Consider the following 25874-nt stretch of genomic DNA (forward strand, 5'->3'; position numbering starts at 1 on the left):
CAGGTTGGCCCCGTAGGCCAGTTCTAAACACCTCACCAGCCGGATCCAGCCTCCGGGCCTTGAGTTTGATCAATCGGTGATCAATTGGTGTTTTATTAATTTTATTAATGAATTATTTTCAGGGATTGTGTTACAGTTACTGCAGTTAGGAATTTTCAAAGATCATAAGTCAAACGAATGAGGAAGTGCTTACAAAAAATGGTAATGAGTTCAACATTTAATGTGATTTCTGTAATAAATTTATCTATGGGCCTGACCTTTGGTACACACTGTAATTTCCATTTAATCCTTTGGCCTTGTTCTGCAGGGGTTGTGATGGTGAGGGGGAGATATTGACAGGGAATGGAAAACTCCTCTTTAAAATTAAATATACCCGTATTTTTCGGACTATAAGGCACACCATGATTTTGAAGAGGTAAATTTTGTTAAAAAAAAAGGTTTTGCACTCTGCAGGCCTCCCAAACCCTCTGCACACCTCGTTTGCAAGAAAAGGGAGGCTTGGGAGGCTTGTAGAGTGCTCCTGGGAGTTGGGGGGCTAAAATTAGGAAAAACTGGCCCGTTTTTCACTCAATTTTGCCCTCCCCAGCTCCCAGGAGCACTTTGCAAGCCTCCCCAAACCCTCTGCACATCCGTTTTGCAAAATGGGCAGGGTTTTGGTAGGTCAAAAATGCTGTATTCAGTGTATAAGACACACCCAGATTTTCACCCTTTTGGGGGGGGTGTCTTATACTCCCCAAAATACGGTAGGTAAAATGGTCAAGTGGCCCACTCTGTTTCAAGATATTAAAGTGTTGCATTTTATAACGCATGAAGTCATTTGAACAGTTTGCCTTTAACTCTTCTGATGAAGAAGAGTTTGAAATGCACTTGAGCTTCAGCAGCAAACTTTGAAGTGATGTTTCTTTTTTATCTTACTTGTGAAATATAAAATCACCCTGTTTCTTCTTAGCCAGTTGTGAGCTTCCTTACTTTCTGCCCTCTTGTCAGGCAGATGTTTAGACTAGATTTGGCATGTTTTTATCCACCTATCAAGCCTTTCCCAACAACCAGGGATAGCCAGATGTCATTTTTTTGATGGAGTTGAAGGTATCGTCGCAGGATGTAAGCTGTCCCAAGTAAAGCTGCCTTTTGCAATTGACTGGTGGAGATTTTGTCAATGCTGGTGGTGTTCCAGTCGTGCTCCAGTTGTTTTGGGGTTCCACCCAAGACACATATTACAATCTTTGCTTTCTTTTGCCACAGTCGTTCTACTTCAATTTGCAGGCCTTTGTGTTTTGTGGTCTCTCCCCCCGCCCCCAGTTGTGTAAGTCTTTGAGTTACAACAGTTCATTTAATGACCGTTCAAAGTTACAATGGCACTGAAAAAAGTGACTTACGACCATTTTCACACTTACGATCATTGCAAGCCTCCCCCGTGGTCACATGATCAAAATTCAAATGCTTGACAATTGATTCATATTTATGACGGTCGCAGTGTCCTGGCGTCATGTGATCCCCTTTTGCGACCTTCTGGCAAGGATACTCAATGGGGAAGCCAGATTCACTTAACCATTGTGTTGTTCACTTAACAGCTGCAGTGATTCATTTAACAACTGGCAAGAAAGATCATAAAATGGGGCAAAAGTCACGTAACAAATATCTCGGTTAACAACGAAATTTGGGGCTCAGTTGTGGTCGCTAAGTCAAGGACTGGCTGTACCGTTACACCCACCATTAAGCATGTTTGTCTTTCCTATCAACAGTGGTTAATTGTTTTTATTTTTACCAGCTCCTAGATTTCATGGCTACTAAGCAGCCCCCTGTGATGCTCTAATGATAATAGCAAAAAGAAAAAAAAAAGATTCATTCTGGAGTTGGATCCAGGAAGTCTGACAACATACACATTGTAATGTCACAATACCCGGTCTGGACCTTTGGCATGTGACATCACTATTCATGTACAAAAGAGGGAAGGAAGGGAAAGTACATGCTTTCATGACTGTTGCCAGCCCTTTGAGATAGGCCAAGTCCAAAATAGATTCCATATGTTAGAATTGAACTTATGCAACATAAGAGCAAGCTATTTGTAGGGCTTACAATAATAATACAATACAATACAATAGCAGAGTTGGAAGGGGCCTTGGAGGTCTTCTAGTCCAACCCCCTGTCTAGGCAGGAAACCCTATACCGTTTCAGACAAATGGCTATCCAACATCTTCTTAAAGACTTCCAGTGTTGGGGCATTCACAACTTCTGGAGGCAAGCTGTTCCACTGATTAATTGTTCTAACTGTCAGGAATTTTCTCCTTCATTCTAAGTTGCTTCTCTCCTCAATTCTCCTTGATTGCTTCTCTCCTTGATTCCACCCATTGCTTCTTGTTCTGCCCTTGCCCCATTGTTTCTGTTCAGATGTACACCCTGTTTCCCCCAAAACAAGACCTCCCCGGATAATGAGCCCAATCGGGCTTTTGAGCACATGCGCTAAAATAAACCCTCCCCAAAAATATTGCAACACAGCAGCAGCCTTGAGGTGATCACGCTCGCCGCCTCCTGCACCTCAAAAATAATAAGACCTTCCCGAAAATAAAGTCTTGTCTTATTTTCGGCAAAACACGGTAGGTAGTCCTTGACTTACGACTGTAATTGAGCCAGCAATTTTGATGGTGAGTCATGACATTGGCCATTGCATGACTGTAAACGATCTTATGACTTTTTTTGCGGCTGTCATTACTCGAACACCGTGGTGGTTAAGCGAACCCATTGTTTGATATGGGTGCTTTTTGTCAGAAACTAGAAGTATTTCTTCCATATTTCTCGCAGATACGTGTCAAATTGCAGTCACTGAAACGGTACAAACAGCTATAAATGGTGGCCAGTTGCAGAACACACAAAATGCAGTCATGTGACTATGGGTGGCAGGCAAGACAGATGTTGGAAGTTCGAACCAGGTCGTAAATAGCCTTTTCAGGGTCTGTTGTAACTTTGAAGGGTGGCTAAGTGACCGGTTTGTAAGTCGAGGAGGACCTGTAGTAGAAGAAGCATGCTCCAGATCTTTCAAATCATCATGCTAGACCATAGATCTCAAACTTGATTGCATCATGGGGCGTATCGCAATGTTTTTTGCCTTTACAGAGCCAGGGTGGGCGTGGCGTGCATGTGACGCATCTGGCCTGCAAGCCACCAGTTTGACACCTCTGTGCTAGATCCAAGAGTTGTGTCTTCTCAGTGGCAAGGTCTGCCCTATGAAATTTGGACAGACCCAACCTTCTTAGGTTAGGAAACTGTTAGGTAAGCTAGCTGGACCCCAATGGTGGGACATGGCTAAGATGGGGACAAATACTGAAACATAGGTGCAAAAGGTCAGGTGTACCCCTGTTAGTAAGTTCCCCGTTGGGAGAGCGAGTGCGTTCAGAGAAGCGTTGTGAGAGTCTTGTTGGAGAACACACAAATCAGCATACAGAGACACTGCAGTTTAAATAGGCTTTTACTTTCGTGGAAATAGAGGTATCAGAGTCCATCAAACAGTCCAAATCATACAGGGATAAGACAGTCATGTCTTTCAGTTAAGGAATAATCATAGTCCAGTATCGTATAATCAGTTCAGTACTCAAAGTTTGCTAGCAGTTGCAAAACTTACAATAGCTCACGGCACTTTCTAACAGCCAGCTTCCAAAATACTCAGATCAGCCCAGCATCAGTTAAGGAATAACATAGTCCAGTATCATATAATCAGTTCAGTACTCAAAAGTTTGCTAGCAGTTGCAAAACTTACAATAGCTCACGGCACTTTCTAACAGCCAGCTTCCAAAACACTCAGATCAGATCAGCCCAGCATCTAACGAACAGAGAGCTAACAGTCATTCTGGCTCCCTCTTATGGCCGATTGAGGAAAACAGCAACCAATCACATTTTACAGTATGATTTAAAGAAACAGGTACAATATTGTTACATGATTTATATATTGCCAACCCAACCGTTAGATTATATTCCTAACAGAAACTAATCAAGGAGAGAAGCAACCTGGAATTAAGGAGAAATTTCCTAGCTAAGAACTGCTTGCATTCATAAATTATGGGTCCTTCTCACTAGAGATTTTTAAGAAGAGACTGGACACCCATTTGTCCGAAATGGTATAGGGCAGTGATGGCGAACCTTTTCAGCACCGAGTGCCCAAACTGGAACGCACATGCATGTGTGCATGCCACACCACTGGAAACCCAAAGACCAGCTGATGTGCGCATGCCTGTTTTTTTGCTGTTTTTCAGACCGTTTTTAGGCTGTTTTGGGGGCTGTTTTTCAGACCATTTTTAGGGACGTTTTCTGGATGTTTTCTGGGATGTTTTCAGGGTGTTTTTGGGATGTTTTCATGCACACCTGAAACCAATAGAGCAGCTGGAGACAGCGTGCATGCCCACAGAGGGTTCTGTGTGCCACCTCTGGCACACATGCCATCGGTTTGCCATCACGGGTATAGGGTCTCCTCCTTGAGCAGGGATTGGACTAGAAGACCTCTAAGGTCCCTTCCAGTTCTATTCTGATTGATTGATTGATTGATTGATTGATTGATTGATTGATTGCCTTTTGTAAGGCACCTGGCTGTTTCCTGGGTGTTTGAGTCAGGAGGCTAAATGAGCTTTGCTATTACTGTTGTGCCTTTTTTCTTCTTCTGTGAGTGGTTTTGTCCTTGGGCCCGAAGAGTTATACGCCTGATTATTATTTTTTTGCATTTTTAATCCCGGTCACTTGTGTGAGATGGGCGGCTATATAAATCATATAATTTGAAAGAATATAAATAAACTCTGCTTTATTGACCCAGGCTGTAGTAACACAGTTTTGGAAAGCTGACTGTTCCCTTCCCTTCCTCATGTTAGTAAATAAGGGTGGCTCCAGCCTGAGCTTTTTTCTCATGCTTTCTCTGCTTCCTAGGCAGAGCAAACCTGCTTTTTGTTTCTGTAAGCATTTCTGCATAGTTTTTCTCATAGTTTTTCACTGGTGCTGCAGTGGGGAAGGAGCAGCGCTGTTCCTCCTCATTTCACTCTGCACACTCAGTTGCCACAAGTCATGGGGGGCACTGTGCACCTGCCTTGTCTCACCAAGTTTGCTAAGCAGTTGAAAGAGACTTAATTAAAACCCTATAGTGGGTATAGGTCATTAACATTAATTAATTACAGTTAATGCAACATCCCTTTAGGGTATAATCATTTCTCAAATTTCCTCTTTCAATTATCCATCCATCCATCCATCCATCTATCTACTGTGTTTCCACATTTGACCTCTGAAATAAATGCTTGGTCTTATTTTCGGGGAGGTCTTATTATTTTTGAGGTGCAGGAGACAGTGAACATGGTCACCTCATGGCTGCTGTTGTGTTGCACATTGCTGGGCCTGCCGCTCTTTTTGCGGTGTCCATTAGCATGACAGAAGAGAAGCGGTGGCTAGGGTTGCGGGAGTGAGCATTAGGAAGGGCGTATGGGATGCATAGGGCATGTTTTCCCCCCCTCCCAGCCTTGCCTCCTCACTTTGTGTTGTTTGTGCAGCAAGCAACCAGAGCAAATGGGGACCGGCTGCGCATGCGGTTAAACATTTTTGGGGAGGGCTTATTTTAGTGCATGCGCTCAAAAGCCCAATTGGGCTTATTATCCAGGGAGGTCTTATTTTCAGGAAAACAGAGTATCTATCTATCTATCTATCTATCTATATCTATCTATCTATCTATCTATCTATCTATCTATCATCTATCTATTTATCATCTATCTATTTATCATCTATCTATATTTATTATCTATCATCTATCTATCAATTTATCTATCTATCTATTTATCATCTATCTATATCTATATCTATCTATTTATCATCTATCTCTATTTATCATCTATCTATCTATCATCTATCTATCTATTTATCATCTATCTATTATCTATCTATCTATATCTATCTATCTATCTCTATCTATTTATCATCTATCTATCATCTATCTATCTATCATTTATATATCTCTATCTATTTATCATCTATCTATTTATTATCTATCTATCATCTATCTATCTATCTATCTATCTATCCATTATCATCTTTATTTATCCATCTATCATCCATCTATCTATCTATCTATCTATCTATCTATCTATCTATCTATCTATCTATCTATCTATCTATCTATCTATCTCAGAGATAACTTGCTGAATGCCAAGAATGTGTATACCAAAGATTTGGGAGAAGGGTGAGTTTGGAAACGAATTCAGAAGTCCATGTAGGTAGACAATGGTTCTGTCAGTGTGGGTTAACCATAGGATCAAGGCAAAATGAGTCAACACAGTTTTGAATCCAAGCTGCTTTCAAAGATAGGACCATATTGAGTATAGAGGCAGTCCTTGAGTTACGACTGTGATGCAGCCTAGCCATCATGTTCATAGGTTGTGACAGTTGGGTCACTCATATAACCAACCCGATTTTACAACTTTTTTGGCAGCGATTGTTAAGCTGTCATTAAAGGAACCGGTGGTTCGCTATAAGCCAGTTTTGCCGAAAAACCAGACGGTTCTCATCAAAAATGAGATTTCTTTGGTTCTTCTTTGAAGGCGTTTCACTTCTCATCCAAGAAGCTTCTTCGGCTCTGACAGGATAGTGGAGAATGGAAGGATTTATATTCCTTGCAGTCAGCTGGTCATCTGCATCCTTTTAGAGGTTCGTTAAAACATTTGGAGGTTTACCTGGATGACTGAGAATCTCAAGAGACTTTCAGCTGTACAATTTGGGATGGACACCCTTCAAATGTTTGGGGAGGGGTAGGAATGGATTTCCAGATAAAAGGCTGCAGACTACAGGAACCATTAGCACTACTAAAGTGACCGCTGAGGACGCAGATAAAACTCCAGATGCTTCAGCGAACCTCTAATAGGATGCAAATGACCAGCTGCCTGCAAGGAATATAAATCCTTCCGTTCCCCACCATCCAATCAGCGCTGAAGAAGCTTCTTGGATGAGAAGCGCAACGTCTTCAAAGAAAAAAAAAGTCTTCAAAGGAAAAAAAAAAGAAAATCCAGTTGCCTCCTGAAAAAGCACCTTTGGGACAATCATATGTGTGGACATTCCCAAGTGTCTGAAGTATGGTCATGTGACCACAGGGGGGTGGCTAGCCACGGGAATCTGAATCCCTACCCCCAGAGAAGGCCATTGCGAATTTGAACAGCGGCTAAGTCATCAATCATAACTCAGGATTATCTGTATCCAGTCACAAATGGTATATAGATCTACACATTGTTGTGCTTAGCTCTGTTTCAAATCCCCCCCCCCCCCCAAAAAAAGAGGTGCAGTTGGGAAGGTCAACCAGAATATTTTGAGGTTGGGGAATCTTTCAGCACAGCACATAATTTCTTCCTCAAAGTGGTTCTTATTTTGGTCATGAGTATGGTGGTAGACTCACTGGAGAAGAGCCTAATGCTGGGAAAGATGGAGGGCAAAAGAAGAAGGGGATGGCAGAGAATGGATGGAGTCACTGAAGCAGTAGGCGTGAGCTTAAATGGACTCCAGAGGATGGTAGAGGACAGGAAGGCTTGGAGGAACGTTGTCCATGGGGTCACAATGGATCAGACACGACTTCACAACTAACAACAACAATGATGGTAGTACATTGGCTCCTCTCCCAAGAATACCCAAATCTGGTGTGTAACAGGCCTGGAAATAAAAGCATATCTTCCCTACTTTATTGCAATCTTCCTTCCTTCCTTCCTTCCTTCCTTCCTTCCTCCCTCCCTTCCTTCCTTCCTTCCTTCCTTCCTTCCTTCCTTTCCTTCCTTCCTTCCTTGTAAATACTTGTGAGTATTTAGAAATCAAAGGCCAGCGAGGAAGTCTGCATGATGTAAGGAAGCAGGTGCTGGGATGATGCATTGCACTAATGAAATGCAAGGACAAATTACTTTGGGAAGAGGGGGGTAATGGTGATGGCTCACAGCTTTTTAGCAATGACTAAATGTATTCATGTTCCAACATTAAAAATTTGTGTGGGACCTCCAGCACGTTGCAATATAATTGAAATATTTACGGCCCATAGGCCTCGTTAGCCAGGAGGAGGAGAAGGGAGCAGCCAGTGAATGGTTCTCTACAGCAGGGGTCTCCAATTCTGGGAGTTGAAGTCCTCCAGGCTGCCAAGGTTGGAGACGCCTGCTCTATAGTACAATAGCTAGGGTTTTTTCTTACAAACAAACAAACAAACAAACAACAGATTGGTGAAGTTGATCAGAAAGGTCGGCAGTTCAGCGGTTCAAGTGCAAGTATTAGCGTTCCAAATATCGTGCAGAATTAAGTCAGAGTCGAAGGCAAAACTATGCTTAAAGTTCCAATTTAATAAAGCAGGCATGTTGGCATCGTGCTATGCGGATTCCAACTCTGGAAGTTACATCAGAATCCCACCCAGTTAAAAGTTCATGATCTTGCCCCCACACCCACAGTCCATCACATGGTCCAATCTTCTTCTTCCACACTGGCGTCTATGCCTAACTGCTTCCGGTCAGGTGTAAAGGTTGGGGGGAGACAAAAGATGACTTTGAGCTTCTAGGAAGGAATTTTTTATTTTGAAAACAACACATTCTATCCTTTGCTAAATCCCCCCCCCCCCCTTAATAAGAGTGGCAGGCCAAAGATTCTTAAAGGAACCGCTGCAGGCCTGACAACAAGTAGAAAAATAGGGACCACTTTGGTGGGAAGCTGAAATAGCATTCCGTGCGCCTCCGGCGTTTAGTTATGCCGGCCACATGACCACGGAGACATCTTCAGACAGCGCTGGCTCTTCGGCTTTGAAACATAGATGAGCACCGCCCCCTAGAGTCGGGAACGACTAGTACATATGTGCGAGGGGAACCTTTACCTTTACCTATAGAAAGGAGATTTGGCTTGACCACCCTAGGTGTATTTTGCAGATCATAGCAAATCATAGCTCTTAATGTGAAACATCCGGGGGAAAGGCAATCCTAGCAAATGTATTGAATTAATTCAACATAGGGATTTTTTGGTATTAACTCAAAACAAATTTGTCTTTTATCACATCCCCAGTTATTGCTAATTGCCTCTCCTGTACTTTTATTGGAGAACATCCATTTTGGGGCGATAAATATATTATCTAATTATGATAAAAAATAATCGTGATTTTTTTTAATGTGTTTTTAAAGAAGCAATCTTCAAAATCTCTTGATGCACGAAGGAGCAAATTTCATTAACTCAAGGGTCACATACAAGTAATCCTCGACTTACAACCATTATTTTAATAACTCTTTGGAATAGCAATAGGACTTAGAGTTATATACCGCTTCACAGGGCTTTTACAGCCCTCTCTAAGCGGTTTACAGAGTCAGCCTATTGCCCCCAACAATCTGGGTTCTCATTTTACCCACCTCGGAAGGATGGACAGCCAAGTCAATCTTGAACTCTGTCAGTATTGAACTCCTGGCTATAGGCAGAATTAGCTTGTAATATTGCACTCTTAACCACTGCATCACCATGGCTCCTATTACAGGTAGCCTCCAACTTACAAGCACAGAATTTCTTTTGTTAAGTGAGACATTTATTAAGTGAGTTTTGCCCCATTTAAAACCTTTCTTGACACGGTTAGCAAGCGTCTTGTTAGCAATGGAATCCCAGACCCAATTTTTCTTCTAAGTTGAGGACTATTCGAAACGCTTTCATTGCAGCTTGACAGCCATACTCCAGAAATGGTCAAAGCCTAGACCCGTGATGGTGAACCTATGGCACGTGTGCTACGCAGAATCCTCTCTGCAGGTGTGCGAGCCTTCGCCCAGCTCAGCTCCACTGCGCATGCACACCCACCACCCACTGGGTTGCTGCTGTGCATGCGGGAGATGCGCACATGCATGGGATGGGTGGAGGGGTTGGGCGCGCATATACGGGAAGCGGGGGAGACCACAGAGGGGGGCAACTACGCCCATGACCCGTTTTTTGTTTCAGGAGGCTTCAGGGAGGCCTGCTAGGCCCAAAATGGGGCACGGGGGTGTCGCGTGCATGCATGGGGTGGGTGGGTGGGAGAACACTGGAGGGGTCATGCACACATGTGCATTGCAAGGCCCATTGCATTATGGATGTGGGCACATGCACGTATTCTGTCACGAGCTTTTAAGGAGAAAATATTTCGGCCTTCTACAGATTTTAAGGAGGACAGTTTGTCCCTTAGGCCAGGGGTCTCCAATCTCTGGACCGCGGCCCACTGCCTGGCCATTGCCTATTTGGAATTGGGCAGCGTTAGCAACAGACTGGTGGGTAATCGCATGTGTGCACGCCAGCCTGCCGCTCGTCCTCATTTTGTGCACCGGCCTTCCACTTGCCCAATTCCCCTCTCCCTTCCCCAGCCGGCCCACCAAGCCAAGATTTGGGACTGCTGCTTTAGGCCCCTGAAATGTTAAAAATATCCAAAGTTTTTGGTAACTGCATGTTTGATGGTATCCTCTTTCCATGTTTGGAAGGGTTCACCGACAAAACCGTGAAGCCCTTATCCGCACCGACATAAGCGCGGAGGGCAAATCCGCACTGTCCGAAGTGCTAAGGAAAAAGGCGACCCTAGCGCGACGACATAACCGCAGAGAGCAAATCTGCGCCTTCCGAAGCACTCAGCACCCTAACCCTAAACCTAACCTTAAACCTAACCCTAAACCTAACCCTAAACCTAACCTTAAACCTAACCCTAAACCTAACCTTAAACCTAACCCTAAACCTAACCCTAAACCTAACCCTAAACCTAAACCAAACCCCTAAACCTAATCCTAACCCTTACCTTAATTTAAATCAGCTTTCTGTCGCCGCGCTGTTGTCGCCGCGGTGATGACGTCGTGGTGATGATGTCGCGGCTTTAGCGACGTGGTTTTGTCGCTGCTATTTTGACGAGCACGGTTTTGTCGGGCCACGGTTTGGAAGCTCTAATTAAGGAGGTAATGTACATATTCCCCCTCCCCCTGTTCCCCTCCCCTTTCTAATCTGTTTGCTCAGTCAACATTTCATGGCATTCTTAAAGTTTCACACTTTTTGTGACTTCAATCGAACTAACAAAAGTGAAATTTATACAGAGGTGTTTTTTAAAAAACAAAAAAACAAAGCCTGCTAGGGTGGTACTGGTTTCATTCTGGACTTGTTTTCGGTTTGCATGTTTGCAGTCAGCACCCACGTAAAAGCAAATATTTAAGTATTAAATAGGGCGCTATAAATGTATCATTTAAAGAGAAAATTGGGCAATGTTGCTGTGGCCAACAAAGGAATTAGATCCTGAAGGGCATTAAGCTTCTCCACCCATCGGCCTTAAAAAAGAAAGCCTTGAATGCCTGCTTGTTAGTTGAGTGTTTTGAAATGAATCTACCATTCCAACATATTTTTAAAAGGTTCCTCTTGGTCTGAATCCATCCTTTCAGTTTACAGAGGAAGACTTGAGAGGGAAATAAAATATAAATATCACACAAGAGTAGCTGGCCATGGACACGGTGTTGACAGGAGGGATTTAGTCCCTGGGAACATGGTGTGTGTTTCTAAGATGATGGTCTACGTAGGCCAAGAGGGATTGGGAGGAGAAAGACGGAAGAGTTATGAGTTTTGGCTGAAGAGTATCACAAGGGATCTTGGAGTCCCAGTGGACAACCATTTAAATATGAGCCAGCCATGTGCAGCAGCTGCCAAAAAAGCCAACACAGTTCTAGGCTGTATAAACAGAGGGATAGAATCAAGATCACATGAAGTGTTAATACCACTTTATAATGCCTTGGTAAGGCCACACTTGAAATACTGCAACCAGTTTTGATTGCCACAATGTAAAAAAATAATGCAGAGACTGTAGAAAGAGTGCAGAGAACAGCAACAAAGAGGATTAGGGGACTGGAGGCTAAAACATATGAAGAACGGTTGCAGGAACTGGGTATGCCTAGTTTAATGAAAATAAGGACTAGGGGAGACATGATAGCAGTCTTCCAATATCTCAGGGGTTGCCACAAAGAAGAGGGAGTCAAGCTATTCTCCAAAGCACCTGAGGGTAGAACAAGAAGCAATGGGTGGAAACTAATCAAGGAGAGAAGCAACTTAGAACAAAGGAGAAATTTCCTGACAGTGAGAACAATTAATCAGTGGGACAACTTGCCTCCAGAAGTTGTGAATGCCCCAACACTGGAAGTCTTTAAGAAGATGTTGGATAGCCATTTGTCTGAAGTGGTGTAGGGTTTCCTGCCTAAGCAGGGAGTTGGACTAGAAGACCTTTCCAACTTGTTATTCTATTATATTCTGTTAGATGCTTTAAAAATGGGATTTGGGAATGGCAACTCATGATTAAGAACTTCAGACAGAAATCTGTGCCCTGCTGGAGTAAATCAAAGAATAATTGTTCTAAGGTTTTTAACCTAATCAAGGAAAAACCAGAAAGTCAATTACCTGATAAAGGATGGGAAAGAAATAAGGTGACCTTCAACTCTCCCCCCCCCATTTTTTTATTTTTGAACAAACAAACAAACAGGCATAAAACATTAAAAACCATCCTCCAGTTACATACAGTGTGTCGATTGGTTACAAAACCTTTGTGCTCCCTTACCACAGTCTTCACTTACAATTTATATAGAATCTCATATTATCCATCTAATATATATGTATACAATTATTACCATTATTAAACATTTATTTTACTACAACCATTGTTACTTCCTTTTATGTGAGATATTCTAAGTTTAAAATAAATTTACATGATTATGGCATTCCAAAACCATCCACTAATATTACATCTTTATATTTTATTTTGTAAAATTGTTTATATTTGGTTACAAAATTTTTATGTATCCTCTCCATAGTCCTCACTTACAATTTCATATTATCAATCTAGTATATATATGTATACATTATTATAATTGTTAATCATTTATATGACTATAACTATTATTACTTCATTTTATGCGTAATATTCTTTTTTTTTTATAAAAAGATTTTTGGACACAGACATAGACAAACAAGACATAAAACATAGAACCATCTTCCATTACATACAGTGTGTTGATTGGTGACAACGTTTTTGTGCATTCTTTCCATAGTTATCACTTGCAGTTTATATAAATCACATAATATCAAATCAAATATGTTTGTGTACATTATTATCATTATATCTCATTTGTTTGACTATCACTATTATTCCTTCATTTTACATGAGATATAGTAAATATTGGGTTCATTTATATTATAACAGTTCATTACATCATTTTCAATCTATCCAATAATAGTATATCTTTATGTTATATTCAGTATCATTCTATTATTCATTGTATTGATAACATTCTCTAGTATCTTTCATTTCCATATTTTTTATCTAACCATTGATAAAATAAATCCCATATCTTATAAAAGCCTTTAGGAGGCTTCCAGGGTGATCCTGGGGGCTGGGGAAGGGCAAAAATGAGCAAATGTGGGCTGTTTTGCGAAGGGGGTGGGGTTTTGGGAGGCCAAAAATGCTGTATTCAGTGTATAAGACGCACCCAGATTTTCATCCTCTTTTTTGAGGAAAAAAGGTGTGTCTTATACTCCGAAAAATATGGTAACATTTAAAAAACGGTCCTTACAATAGGTCCTTCTACTTAGAACCATCACTGCATCTCCACAGTCATGTGATCAAAATTTGGCACTTGGCCATTGCCTTGTATTTAGGACAGTTCAGTGTCCAAGGTGTCAACACACAAAGCTCCCTGGCCCTCTCTTGAATTGCCATAGGCAAGGGGGATGGGGAACTGACGATGCAGCACGGCAGCCACACACAGAATCACATTCCGTGCATATCTTTCTCAAGGCTGTCTCCCAGGTTACCCGAGACTCATGGTTTAATCGGGGCATCCGTCAAAGGGTCAGGCAGTCGCCATTTGGGACCTTCCCAGATGGTTTCCAACAAGCAGAGTCAATGGAGGAACCCGGATTCACTTAACGGCAATGATTCACTTAAAAAACATGGCAAATAAGATTGTAAAATTGGGCGCAACTCACTTAACCACCAACTTGCTTAAGCAACATAGATTCTGGCCCCCGTAGTGGTCGTAAGTCTAGGACCACCTGAACCTACTAAAAATGAAAAGCTCCCTCGAGTTTGAGTGGACTCCTCTTGGTTATATTTCTCTATGTCTCTGAAGTTTTACTGGAAACATTTCCATTGCTTCCTCCCAGGTGGCTTTTTGCCTTCCCAATCTATAGCTCTGGGATTTTCAAGCACGCTCTGCCTAATAACACCAACAAGGTCCAGTCCTGTTTAGCTTCCCTAAAATCAGCCAGGGTTGGTTAGATTCTGCCACCTGCTGTGATTGGTGACTACCGCCAATCAACCGTTCAGGCTGAATCAGGTGGATGATTTTCCCACAACCGATTGAAGTAGTAACGATGAGGGCATTAATCATCTAACCATACCTGGGAGGCTCATTTATTTGTTTATTTTGCAAATTGTATATGGCAGCCCATCCTTAATCCAATAACTCCAGCTGGCTAACCAAGCAACAAGAAGGAAAGCATTCAAACCAGGGAAAGGAGCAATGCAAGACATCAGTTAAAATAATCGGCTCCTTAAGAATGCAGAACAAACCACACAGCCAGACTTATGACCATTTCCCCACACAACCGTTGCAGCATCCCCTTGGTCACATCATCAAAATTCAGATACTTGGCCCCTGACTCACAGTTATGACAGTTGCAGTGCCTGTGGTCATGCGATCACCTTTTGCAGCCTTCTGACAAAGCAAAGCCAGTCAATGGGGAAGCCAGATTCACTTAACAACCATGTTACTAACTTCACAATTGCAGTGATTCACTTAGCAACTGTGGCAAGAAAGGTCGTGAAATGGAGCAAAACTCACTTAACAACTGTCTTGTTTAGCAACAGAAATTTTGGCTTCAACTGTGATCGCAAGTTGAGGACTACCTGTATATACATCTCTATCCATCCATCCATCCATTTTAGTGGCTTTTTACAACATAAAACAGAGTAAAAATGTGAAAGTGGATTAAAAAGGCAACCACCCACTAAACCTGAAGTGGAATGGTGACCATTCAGTCCCCAGAGGCTTGGCCTCGGCTTTTACTACTTTTTGGAAAGCCAGCAATGAGGTTTCTAATTTAATCTCAGTGGAATTAGATATTAACCAATAATATCATACTAACTAATATTGAAGGTTAATAGACAAAGTGGAACCGTCAGCAATTTTTAAGGGAAGTGACCGTGGAAACTTGGAATTTTTTATATTTAAGAGAAATTTTGGCTTCAATTGTGGTCGTAAATTGAGGATTACCTACAATATATCTCCATGATGGCGAACCTATGGCATGCGTGCCAGAGGTGGCACGCAGAGCCCTCTCTGTGGGCACGTACGCTGTTGCCAGCTGATCTTCATGGGTGCCGGAGTGCCAGAGTGCCAGAAAACAGCCCCCAAAATGGCCAAAAACAGTCCTCAAAATGGCCAAAAAACAGTCATGCCCGCACTGGCCAGCTGGTCTTCGGGTTTCCGGTGCTCCGGCGCATGCACGTGTACACGTGTTCCGGTTTGAGCACTCGGTGCCAAAAAGATTCGCCATCACTGGTATATCTCATTGAGTGTAGGATACAGAATAAAGGGCCTGACTTATAGGATTTCAGTAGGAAATAAAGTCTTTATGATGAGAGGAATTCCTTCCATGCTCCGGCGCATGCACGTGTACACGTGTTCCGGTTTGAGCACTCGGTGCCAAAAAGATTCGCCATCACTGGTATATCTCATTGAGTGTAGGATACAGAATAAAGGGCCTGACTTATAGGATTTCAGTAGGAAATAAAGTCTTTATGATGAGAGGAATTCCTTCCAAGATAGTAGTGATCACTGTTTCTCTAAATGTGTTTGAGTAGGCTGTGTACACAATGGCTGTGTGTACATGAACTTCATCTAAGCTGCTTGCATTCATAAATCGTCTGTTTCTGTCTACAGCAGGCCTGCACAGCTTAGAGAAAGGATTACATTGATAAAATTAAAAATAATTGTGGGCCACAAAGGAATAGCTGGTGTGCAGACTGGCAGCAACGATGGACCTGGCGTCATCGGTGAGATTCATCAGCAGGTCTTCTAGGATAATGGCAGCCGATTCTTCCTGGCATCAGCAAAGTGTGGCAATATTGAATTGAATTGACTTTTTTACAAATGCCAGCAGGCCCCATATTACACTGGCCTGATTTACAGTCCTTTCTCTCTATGAAGCAAGTCCTGTGTGTTGCCTTTTAACCATGAATGTGGGAAATCTACCGTATATATATAAAAGCCAAATATCACTCACTCATCACGAAATCTCCAGAACCTTAAAGCCTATAAACTTGAAATTTGGCATGCATGTTCCTCTTGGCTTCTAGGTGCTCGCTAAGAAAGGATTTTTCAAAATGACCATCAGATCATTAGTATTATTTACATAGTAATTAACACTCTCTGATGCTAAGGAGTTCTACTCCCCCTCCCCACCTGAAAAGAACTCTGTTCCAACTGCCAGTTGCCTCATATGCTATTACCTCAGTTCAAACTGGCAGACATTCCACTCCTTTACTCTGGAGTGGTCTGGGGCTCCTTACAGTACTAAATGTCGGTAGCTTATCAAAATCTTTACGCCTTCCACCTATGGAACTGCTGCTGGACTCAAGGTGGTGGGAGCGATATTCCCTTCTGTATTCAATCACCAACCCCCACTGAGTCAATAGATTGAACCGGAGATTTCTCCTGCATTGCCCGATCACATAGTTTCATTGCAAAGCACGGGTATCCAGCTAATAACGGGTATCCTACTTTTGGGGGTGAAAAAAGGAGATGACACTTAAATGACTGATAAACTGAATCATGGTCAGGTTATCAGTTTTGAAAGCCATGTGTGGTTTTGTTTAGTTGACATTTCCTGTCTCTGGACTCTTAAAAAGAGAAACCTCTCCCTTCTTATCTGTGTTAGATTCTTTTCATTGAGTTTTGCAACTTGGGGGGGGGGGGTCTTTACTGATTTTAGAAGCTAAACAAGGTCAGACTAGGTTGAAAGGGACACTGCAGGAAAATGCCAGAGTCTGGCTGTAGGCTAGACTGGACATTTGAAAAAGACAGTGGCAAACCTCTTCTATATTTTTGCCTCTAAAAGAAAAGCACTGTTGTTTTTCATCTTGTGTGCATCAACCAAAGGTTTTCTTGCAGATTTAAATCTGGTCTTGTGGTCAATGAATCGTCGTCGTTCAATAAGCAGGTTTTGTGTTCATGGCTTGTGCAATCTTTTTTTCAATCCACCACTATGCCCCTAAATTAGAAATCAGAAATTAGTATATTTTCTGCACAGAACTCTCTCCTGTGATCTCCCAGTGCGGTGATCCTAAATGGGAAATCTTTGTTTTTCTTTCCTTCCTTGTCTTAATTCCCTTTCTTATTTTACAGGGAAGAACCTCTACACAAATGAATATGTAGCAATCAAGTTGGTAAGCTTATTTCTAGTGCATATTGTTGTCGGGTTTTGAAGCTGGTCCTTTTTTTCTTCCCATTTATATGTGTGTGTGTGTGTGTGTGTGTTCGTGTGTGTGTATCTATATCTATATATCTATCTATCATTATATATATTGTGTCACAACCCCTGGTATGCCCAAATATGGGAGCGACTATACTGCTTCCCTTTTCTGTCTATTGGCTCACTCTGGGAGCCATCCAAGCACAAAGCCATTTTTTTATGTTGCCTTGTTACATTTGTGTTGCATTTGTGCTGATAAATAAATAAGGTTCGATTCCCAGTAAGGGTATGGCTAGCTGATGAGAGCTAAATAGCTTGAAATAGATCTATACTAGTCTCCCTTTATTTATTTATCAGAACAAATGCAACACACATACACACACACGTATATACGTACGTACGTACGTACGTGTGTGTTCCAGCATAACTCTGGAACACCTTGAACAATTTCAATCAAACTTGGTACACAGATGACTTACTCTCTGGAAATAAATACTGTGGGGGTAAGACATCTCTAAAACCCCTTGAAGTGTGTCTTCTGTTAAGATACAGCCTGTTGTGCCTTAAAATTGCTTCTACTGTACTGCCATAAAATGGCTTCCACTGTACAGCGCAGTGGAGTTGCCATGGTAATGGCTTCACAGTCTTCTGCAAGGGCGCTCCCTCTGATAAAGGAGAAAATCCAACATTAGAAATTACATTTGGTCCGGACATTTGCCCCCTATAAATTAATTGCCCCGGCAACGCCGGGTTATCGGCTAGTTCCTAATAAACTAGATCAGTGTTTTTCAACCTTAGCCAAGATATGTAGACATCCAACTCTCAGAATTCTCCAACCAGCATGGAGTTGAAGTCCACAAGTCTTAAAGTTGTCCTTCTGTAGGCCAGTCAATCTAGTGACACTTCAAAAGTTGAGAGCAGCGGTGAAATGTTTGGGGGTTTCTTCTCCATTTGGTTTGATGAAAATCCCACAAATGCTTGGCTCATAACAATTGGCCTTTCAAATACCACAAGGCTCCAGCTTGTTCTTGTTGAGGCTTACTAATGTGACCGTGCTTCTAAAATTGGTGATATGTTGGTCTATCTTCCCCCCCCCACACATAATTACTGGAAAGAGTTAGAACTTGGCGAGTTCTTCGGTTTTGCTATCACAGCCATTCTTAACAATTTGTCCCTCCTTCTTTCATATGATCCTCCTGATTGCATTTTTTCCAGAAGTGTTGGGAATCTGGATCCACAAATGCCTAGCTGGCATTGCCACTTTGGTTTTTTAGAAAGAATTCTGGGAGTTGTGGTTGCTACACAATTGGAGGTTTCGACTGAAGAAGATGAGTGGACTTTTAATGACCACCCATCTTCTATGCTGAGTTGGCTTGAGGAGCTTCATGAATGGTCCTCTCCTATGCGAACATTGACTTAGAGGCATGTCCTGTTCAGTCAGATAAGCCTGCAGCCTAAGTTCCCTGCCTTTCACAATCACTGTCTCACATTCGTTGCTTGCTTGCAATTATCTCTTGTTTCATTAACAAGTATGGCTGTAGGATTTATAACTTTTCTTTTTTCTAGGAACCTATCAAATCCAGAGCTCCTCAGCTACATTTAGAATACCGATTCTATAAACAGCTTGGCAATTCAGGTAAGTAACAGCAACCAACTTGTAAAGGTAAAGGTTCCCTTCGCACATATATGCTAGCTGTTCCCGACTCTAGGGGGTGGTGCTCATCTCCGTTTCAAAGCCCAAGAACCAGCGCTGTACGAAGACGTCTCCGTGGTCATGTGGCCGGCATGACTAAAGGCCGAAGGAGCACAAAACACAATTACCTTCCCACCAAAGGTGGTCCCTAGTTTTCTACTTGCATTTTTTATGTGCTTTCGAACTGCTAGGTTGGCAGAAGTTGGGACAAGTAATGGGATCTCACTGTTGGGCAGCACTAGGGATTTGAACCGCCAAACTGCCGACCTTTCTGATTGACAAGCTCAGCGTCTTAGCCACTGAGCCACCACATCCGTAACCGACTTGTAGAACTATCCCCAAAAAATTTTTTTTTAAAAAAGAAGTTATTTCAGTTTTCTGAAAAAGTTTTTTTTTAAGATTTTTTAAAAAGTTTATTTCAGTTTCCTTGTCCTCACGAGTACAGAGGAAATGTTCCCTGTTTTAGAAAGTGTTTGCAAGAAGCTTAATTCTTGGAACACGCTTTCTTAATAAACCTGGCTGATAACATTATTATTAACCTCTTTCCTATCCCCACTATCCTAATCGTTCGAACCTCTGAAGCTCTTTTCCCCTCCCTCCCCTTAGGCTTTGATTAAACTCTCACCTCTGTAACCGTACATTTTTATTTGTGTATTGATCCTGCTGCAGGTGTTTAAAGATGCTGATGTGGGTTGCCTTTTTAAAACTTCTGGGGACTCTACTAACGAATTGTGAATAATATTTTTTTTAAAAAAATTTCATCTGTTTAAAATGCAATTCAAAGGAAAAGCTGGGTGCATGTTTATAGAAGTGTTTCTGATTTTCTCTCCTCGAAGATTATTAGGACTTTAAATAGGATCTGTGTTGACTTGCAGAATGCTTATTTTCAAGGTACTGCACATGTTCTTCTAGCCCAGTGTTTCTCAACTAAGACAACTTTTAAGTTGTGCGGACTTCAATTCCCAGAGTTCTGAGAGTTGAAGCCCACAAGACTTAAAGTTGCCAAAATCGGACACTCCTGGTGTAGAAATAAACCGTAGAACCATATTTACCATGTCCAACTACACCACTTTCTTTTCCACTCTTGGCAGAAGGAATCCCTCAGGTCTACTACTTTGGGCCATGTGGAAAGTACAACGCCATGGTCTTGGAGCTGCTGGGCCCAAGCCTAGAAGACCTCTTTGACTTGTGTGACCGGACATTCACTCTCAAGACTGTTCTTATGATTGCTATCCAACTGGTGAGCATCCATTCTGTAGAGACTTGCATTCATTGCTACTATCTTCACGCAACCCTCCAGTTTTAGATCCATTCCAAAACCTCTCCCGCTCAGTTAACGCATTCCAGCAACCTGGAATTCTCTGAGTTAAGGAGCAGCTGTCAAGGCAGCAGGTTGCTCAACTCTTCCTTCATTATCCTTCCTTGATTTATGTGCCGTGTATAAAATTCCTTTCCTGCCAATCAGCACAAAAACATAGTGGTAGGGAATTTCCTCTTTAACCTGCAAAGTGCCTTTGTTTCCTTATTGAGCTTGCAGAAAGGTTAATTTCAAAAAATTACACAGCACTGATTTTTGAGGGTTGACTTAACAGACTGAACGAACATTATCTTGCTATTAAAAGTTCTAGGCAAAAGAACTTAGGATGTGGGATGTTTTGGTCGAGTTTTTACCACAGTCTGATCAGACTTTCCTGTCAACTCTGAAGCTGGCCTGACTGGGGTCATATTGGAGGCTTCAGTGTTGCCACAATGGCGATGAGGGAATGGGGGAGGGGGGATAGAGATAAGCTGGGGTTTTGTAGCCAAAGCAAAATATTTTCCCCTGAGAACCAAGGTCATTCCCACAGGTGGCTGAAGAGAGTAGGAGTGAACGTTCTAAGCAACCAGACTTGATTGGACCATGTGATTGATTTTTGGGGAAAGGGGAAAACATTTAATTAGGTGAAAACCGCGGGAACCTTTAGAGTCGTTTTTCACTGGTTTGTGCCAATATGATATATCCAATAAACTTGTTCTTTGAGGAACCCGCTTACCTTAAGAGTTCTGTTTGCTACGGGTGTATTACTTGGAACCTTGACGTTTCCCTTCCCTGCCTTCTCTTCCGGCCCAGATTACACGGATGGAGTACGTTCACACCAAAAGCTTGATCTACAGAGACGTAAAGCCAGAAAACTTCCTGGTGGGAAGGCCCGGAAGCAAGCGCCAGCACACCATCCACATAATTGACTTTGGCCTGGCCAAAGAGTACATTGACCCAGAGACCAAAAAGCATATCCCCTACCGAGAGCACAAGAGTCTGACAGGGACGGCGCGGTACATGAGCATCAATACTCACCTGGGGAAAGGTGAAGAAAGGGCACTTCCTGACATATTTCCAGGAAAGGGAAGAGGGGGGATGGAGGATGGGTATCCGCGGGGAAGGGGAGTTCTCATAAATCTCATTTTACCCCAAAATTTAAAAGCTGTTTTCCCAAACGTGTGTGCCCCTCTGAATCACTGTGAATTCATGGCGACTGTCTGGAGCAGCCCTGCTATTTTTTGGGCAGTGTTTTTGGAGATGGTTTTCTCTGGGAAACTGATCGAAGGTTGAGTCAAAATTTCTGTGGAACTGTTGTATAAGTGCTACTGTCCCTGCAGCTTTGCACCTGCTTTAAGGGAACCTCAAATAGCAGTTTCAAGGAGATCACAGAGGGTATTAGTGTTACGGTTGAAGTGCTCTGCCCAGCCTAAGTAGAAATATTTATGACTGGTGCAAAGTCTCTGCTGGATACAATACACACTTTACAAGACTCGGTGTTGCAAAGTGTGCAATGAGGTCTCACACCGACATCCTAAACATCGAGTTCTTTATTCATGGTTCATTGAATAACTTCCAGTTAGCTACGGTCACACAGTAAGCAAAAATATAACCAAACCATAATATATCTCTGTTGTGTAAACATACCTTAGGCTATTTGCTGTCATGGCTGTGGAACCCCTAGAGGTCAGGGTAATCTCTGAATTGTATAGCTAAAGACTTGCTGAATTGTTGAATAAACCTTATTTGAAGTGAGGGGGGTGGGTTTTCCTTGAATCGTTTTATCACCTACTGTCAGAAGCAGGTATCTGGATGGATTCTTTCATAGATGACAAAGATACAATGCCTGTTTATACTTCATTTCTTCATCCTGATGATTATTATTAAGAGCAGAGGTGGCGCAGTGGTTAGAGTGCAGTACTGCAGGCTGATTCAGCTGACTGCTAGCTGCAGTTCGGCAATTCAAATCTTACCAGGCTCAAGGTTGACTCATCCATCCATCCTTCTGAGGTGGGTAAAATGAGGACCCAGATTGTTGGGAGCAAGAGGCTGACTCTGTAAACCGCCTAGAGAGGGCTGTAAAAACACTATGAAGCAGTATATAAGTCTAAGTGCTATTGCTATTATGTGCTATTATGCTATTATGGGAGTGAGACAAAATCAAGTCATATATGGTCTACTATACTAGCTATCTTAGCTGGGTTTACATCAGGCTCTCCATTCAAATTCTGGGTTCACAGAGTACGCTAAACCAATCAAATCATTTCCCACCTTGCAATGATTTGCAGTATGAAGATCCAATCAGAAGCATTTTTAAAAAAAACAATGTAATTGAAAGAATGCTCTGGATTCATTCAGATTTTTTGGTCATCTTCTGTGTAGAACAAAGCCGAAGAGATGACCTGGAAGCCCTTGGTCACATGTTCATGTACTTCCTCCGGGGGAGTCTGCCCTGGCAAGGCCTCAAGGTGAGTCCTATCTCTGGAAAAATAAAACAAATTTAAATGAACCGAATTTAAGCATTTGCATGTTTTCCCTTTTGCTACTGTATGGATTTACCCTCTCTGACTATTGCGTTCTTCAATATGCGGGGTCCTTCTTGCTTTCTGTGCTTGGTTGTTTTCTTGCAGACATTTCATTACCCAACTAAGTAACATCATCAGTGCTAGTAGGCTGTGGGGTTTGCTCTCGATTTATATTCTAGTTTTTCAGTATGTTTTCCATCTTTACTTGAGTAATGTCTTGTAAGCTAGGAACTTGGACATACTATTTATGATTCCCTTTGTAAAGAAAGAGCTGAGGATGTTAAATCTCTACTCCTTTGATTAGAATAGAATAGAATAGAATAGAATAGCAGAGTTGGAAGGAGCCTTGGAAGTCTTTTAGTCCAACCCCCTGCCTAGACAGGAATTCCTACACCACTTCAGACAAATGGTTATCCAATATCTTCTTTAAAACTTCCAGTGTTGGAGCATGCACAACTTCTGGAGGCAAGCTGTTCCACTGATTAATTGTTCACACTGTCAGGAAATTTATCCTTAGTTCTAAGTTGCTTCTCTCCTTGATTAGTTTCCACCCATTGCTTCTTGTTCTGCCCTCAGGTGCCTTGGAGAATAGTTTGACTCCCTCTTCTTTGTGGCAACCCCCGAGATATTGGAAGACTGCTATCATGTCTCCCCTAGTCCTTCTTTTCATTAAACTGGACATACCCAGTTCCTGCAACCGTTCTTCATATGTTTTAGCCTCCAGTCCCCTAATCACCTTTGTTGTGGTGTAGTTGTGGAACTGGCCCTTAGATTTGCTTATGTTAGGTGGGTCCATATGCTGAAATCAGGTGAAAATGTTACTTGTCTAGCTGGCTTGATATCACCCACAACATTAAGATACCCACAGAACAGAGAACAGTGAAGACTGTAACTTTGTATATTCTAAATGTCTATGGAGATTCTCAGTCCTCCAGGTCATGGTTGTCCCAAACGTGCTTTTTTTGGACTTTCTGGTTTTTCTTTGAAGATGTTTCACTTCTCATCCAAGAAGCTTCTTCAGCTCTGAAGTGAAACGTCTTCAAAGAAAAACCAGAAAGTCGGGTTGCCTCTTGAAAAAAGCACCTTTGGGACTTGTACATTGTATTATCTCCCTAATTTATGTCTCTAGAGTTCCTGAATCACCCCAGTGTCTTCCACTTCCAGCTCATCACCTTGATTGAGGATCATCTCACTCTGTGCCTGTATATTGATTGCTCTTACAGCGAGAATTGCTAGTTTTCATTTGTTGAATCCAGGAATTCCCGCTAGGAGAGAGAGTGACCTTAGTTGTGTCCCGTAAGTACAGATAGTCCTCAACTTATAACCATCATGAACCCTGCAAATTACAGTCATAGCAGTCATCAAATGGGTCAGTTACACAACCAACCCGATTTTATGACATGTTTTGTGATGGTTGTAAGTGTGAAACATTGCAGTCGTTAAGCAAACATCACAGTAATGAACTAGGGGCACGGTTTCGCTGGAAAATGGAAGTACATGGTCACGTGTGACCATATTGATGAGCACCTGAAGTGCATTCACATAACCATGCGGGGGCGTAATGGTCAGACCTAGAGTTTCGCATGGTAACCCTCTTTCTCAGATGGATCATAATGTCAAATGGTCACTAAATAACCAGTTGTCAGTTGAGGACTATCTGAATTACAATTGTCAGGAAGGTGTTTCCAAATCCTCTCTCTGTTCCCTGAGCTGGTCCTTCCATACTCCTCTCCTATCTTGTTACATAGCATAGCTCTTCTCCAGGCAGTGTTGTGGCCCGCCAGTGGCCAGCAGATTTGGACAGTGAGGAGGGTGGGGAGGAACATGGAACAGCCCTGGAGTCTGGGGAAGGCTCTGGTGAGGGCTTTGTGTCGGAGGCAGAGAGGGGGCCAGAGCCATCTGACAGTTATCAGCTGCCTTCGGAGTCAGTCATCAGTGAGGCAGACAAACAGCTGGAGCCTGTTCCCAGTGTGCGAATGCGCAGAGTTGCCAGGTGAAGGGAGCAGCTAAGGAACAAGGGTCGATTTGGGAGTAAGGCCACAAGTGGACGGTGAATGGCCCCTCCCATAGGGAATAAAAGAGGAGTGAAAGAGGAGGGGTGTTTGCAGGAGACAATTAGTTCATCCCTGCATTCGTGCCAAGTATTGCGGCGTCTGAAAGATATCGGCCTGGCCATTCTCCAAGCCTGATAAAGGTCGGTAATTGCGAACTATCTTGAGAGACTATGGGCCGGGACTTTGCTGGAGAGGAATTCACTGTAAATTAAATAAAAGGGTTTTATCGGGACAAGGACTCGGTTTTGTGCTGCTGGGGAAGCCTAGGCTAGAACAGGCAGGACAGACCCCTCCCAAGCTGTTGTTTAGAGAGCTTTGTTCACAAATATCTCAATCTTTGCCCTTATTTCTCTCTACAATCCTATTTATTCCTTACACTACTCTGATGGGTTCTCGTTCCATGGTTCAGGATTTCAGTCTCCAACTTCCTGGTTTTCAAAGACCCAGCCCTGTGGCTCTGGAATTCCTTCCCTTTCTCCTTGTGGAAGTTTGACAGTTGTTAAAAGGGGCCCAAGCAGTGGTGGGCTGCAACCAGTTTAACAACCGGTTTTCTGATCGTGGACGCAAAGTATGCCTAACATGCTTGCGCGCAGTGTTCAAAATACAGCCATTTGAAGCTCAGCTGCTTATCTTCTAAGACAGCCTCAGTAAGTAGAACAACAGAGGCGCAGAAATCAGCTGTGCTGTGCGAATCAGCTGAGCCAGAAAGAAGGAAATATAGGACAGGATAGGGTGGGGGTGGATGGGCGGGGCCAACTAATCGTTGGAGCTATCGGTTCGCCAGAACTGGTTCAATACGGCAGCAGTCCACCACTGGGCCTAAGACCTTTTTTTATCTGAGAAAC

General features: G+C 42.6%; 1 protein-coding gene across 1 annotated transcript in view; it reads left to right on the forward strand.

The window, feature by feature from the left end:
* Nucleotides 1-25874, forward strand: part of CSNK1G2 (casein kinase 1 gamma 2) — a 132456-nt gene that overhangs the window by 79259 nt on the left and 27323 nt on the right. Inside the window, exons 3-7 of the mRNA XM_032209282.1 lie at nt 17394-17434; nt 19027-19096; nt 20245-20393; nt 21264-21498; nt 22833-22918. Coding sequence (XP_032065173.1) covers nt 17394-17434; nt 19027-19096; nt 20245-20393; nt 21264-21498; nt 22833-22918 — 581 coding nt within the window. The remainder of the gene's footprint in view (nt 1-17393; nt 17435-19026; nt 19097-20244; nt 20394-21263; nt 21499-22832; nt 22919-25874) is intronic.

The sequence above is a fragment of the Thamnophis elegans genome, chromosome 1 (assembly GCF_009769535.1).
Source record: "Thamnophis elegans isolate rThaEle1 chromosome 1, rThaEle1.pri, whole genome shotgun sequence".
Taxonomy (NCBI): Eukaryota; Metazoa; Chordata; class Lepidosauria; order Squamata; family Colubridae; genus Thamnophis; species Thamnophis elegans.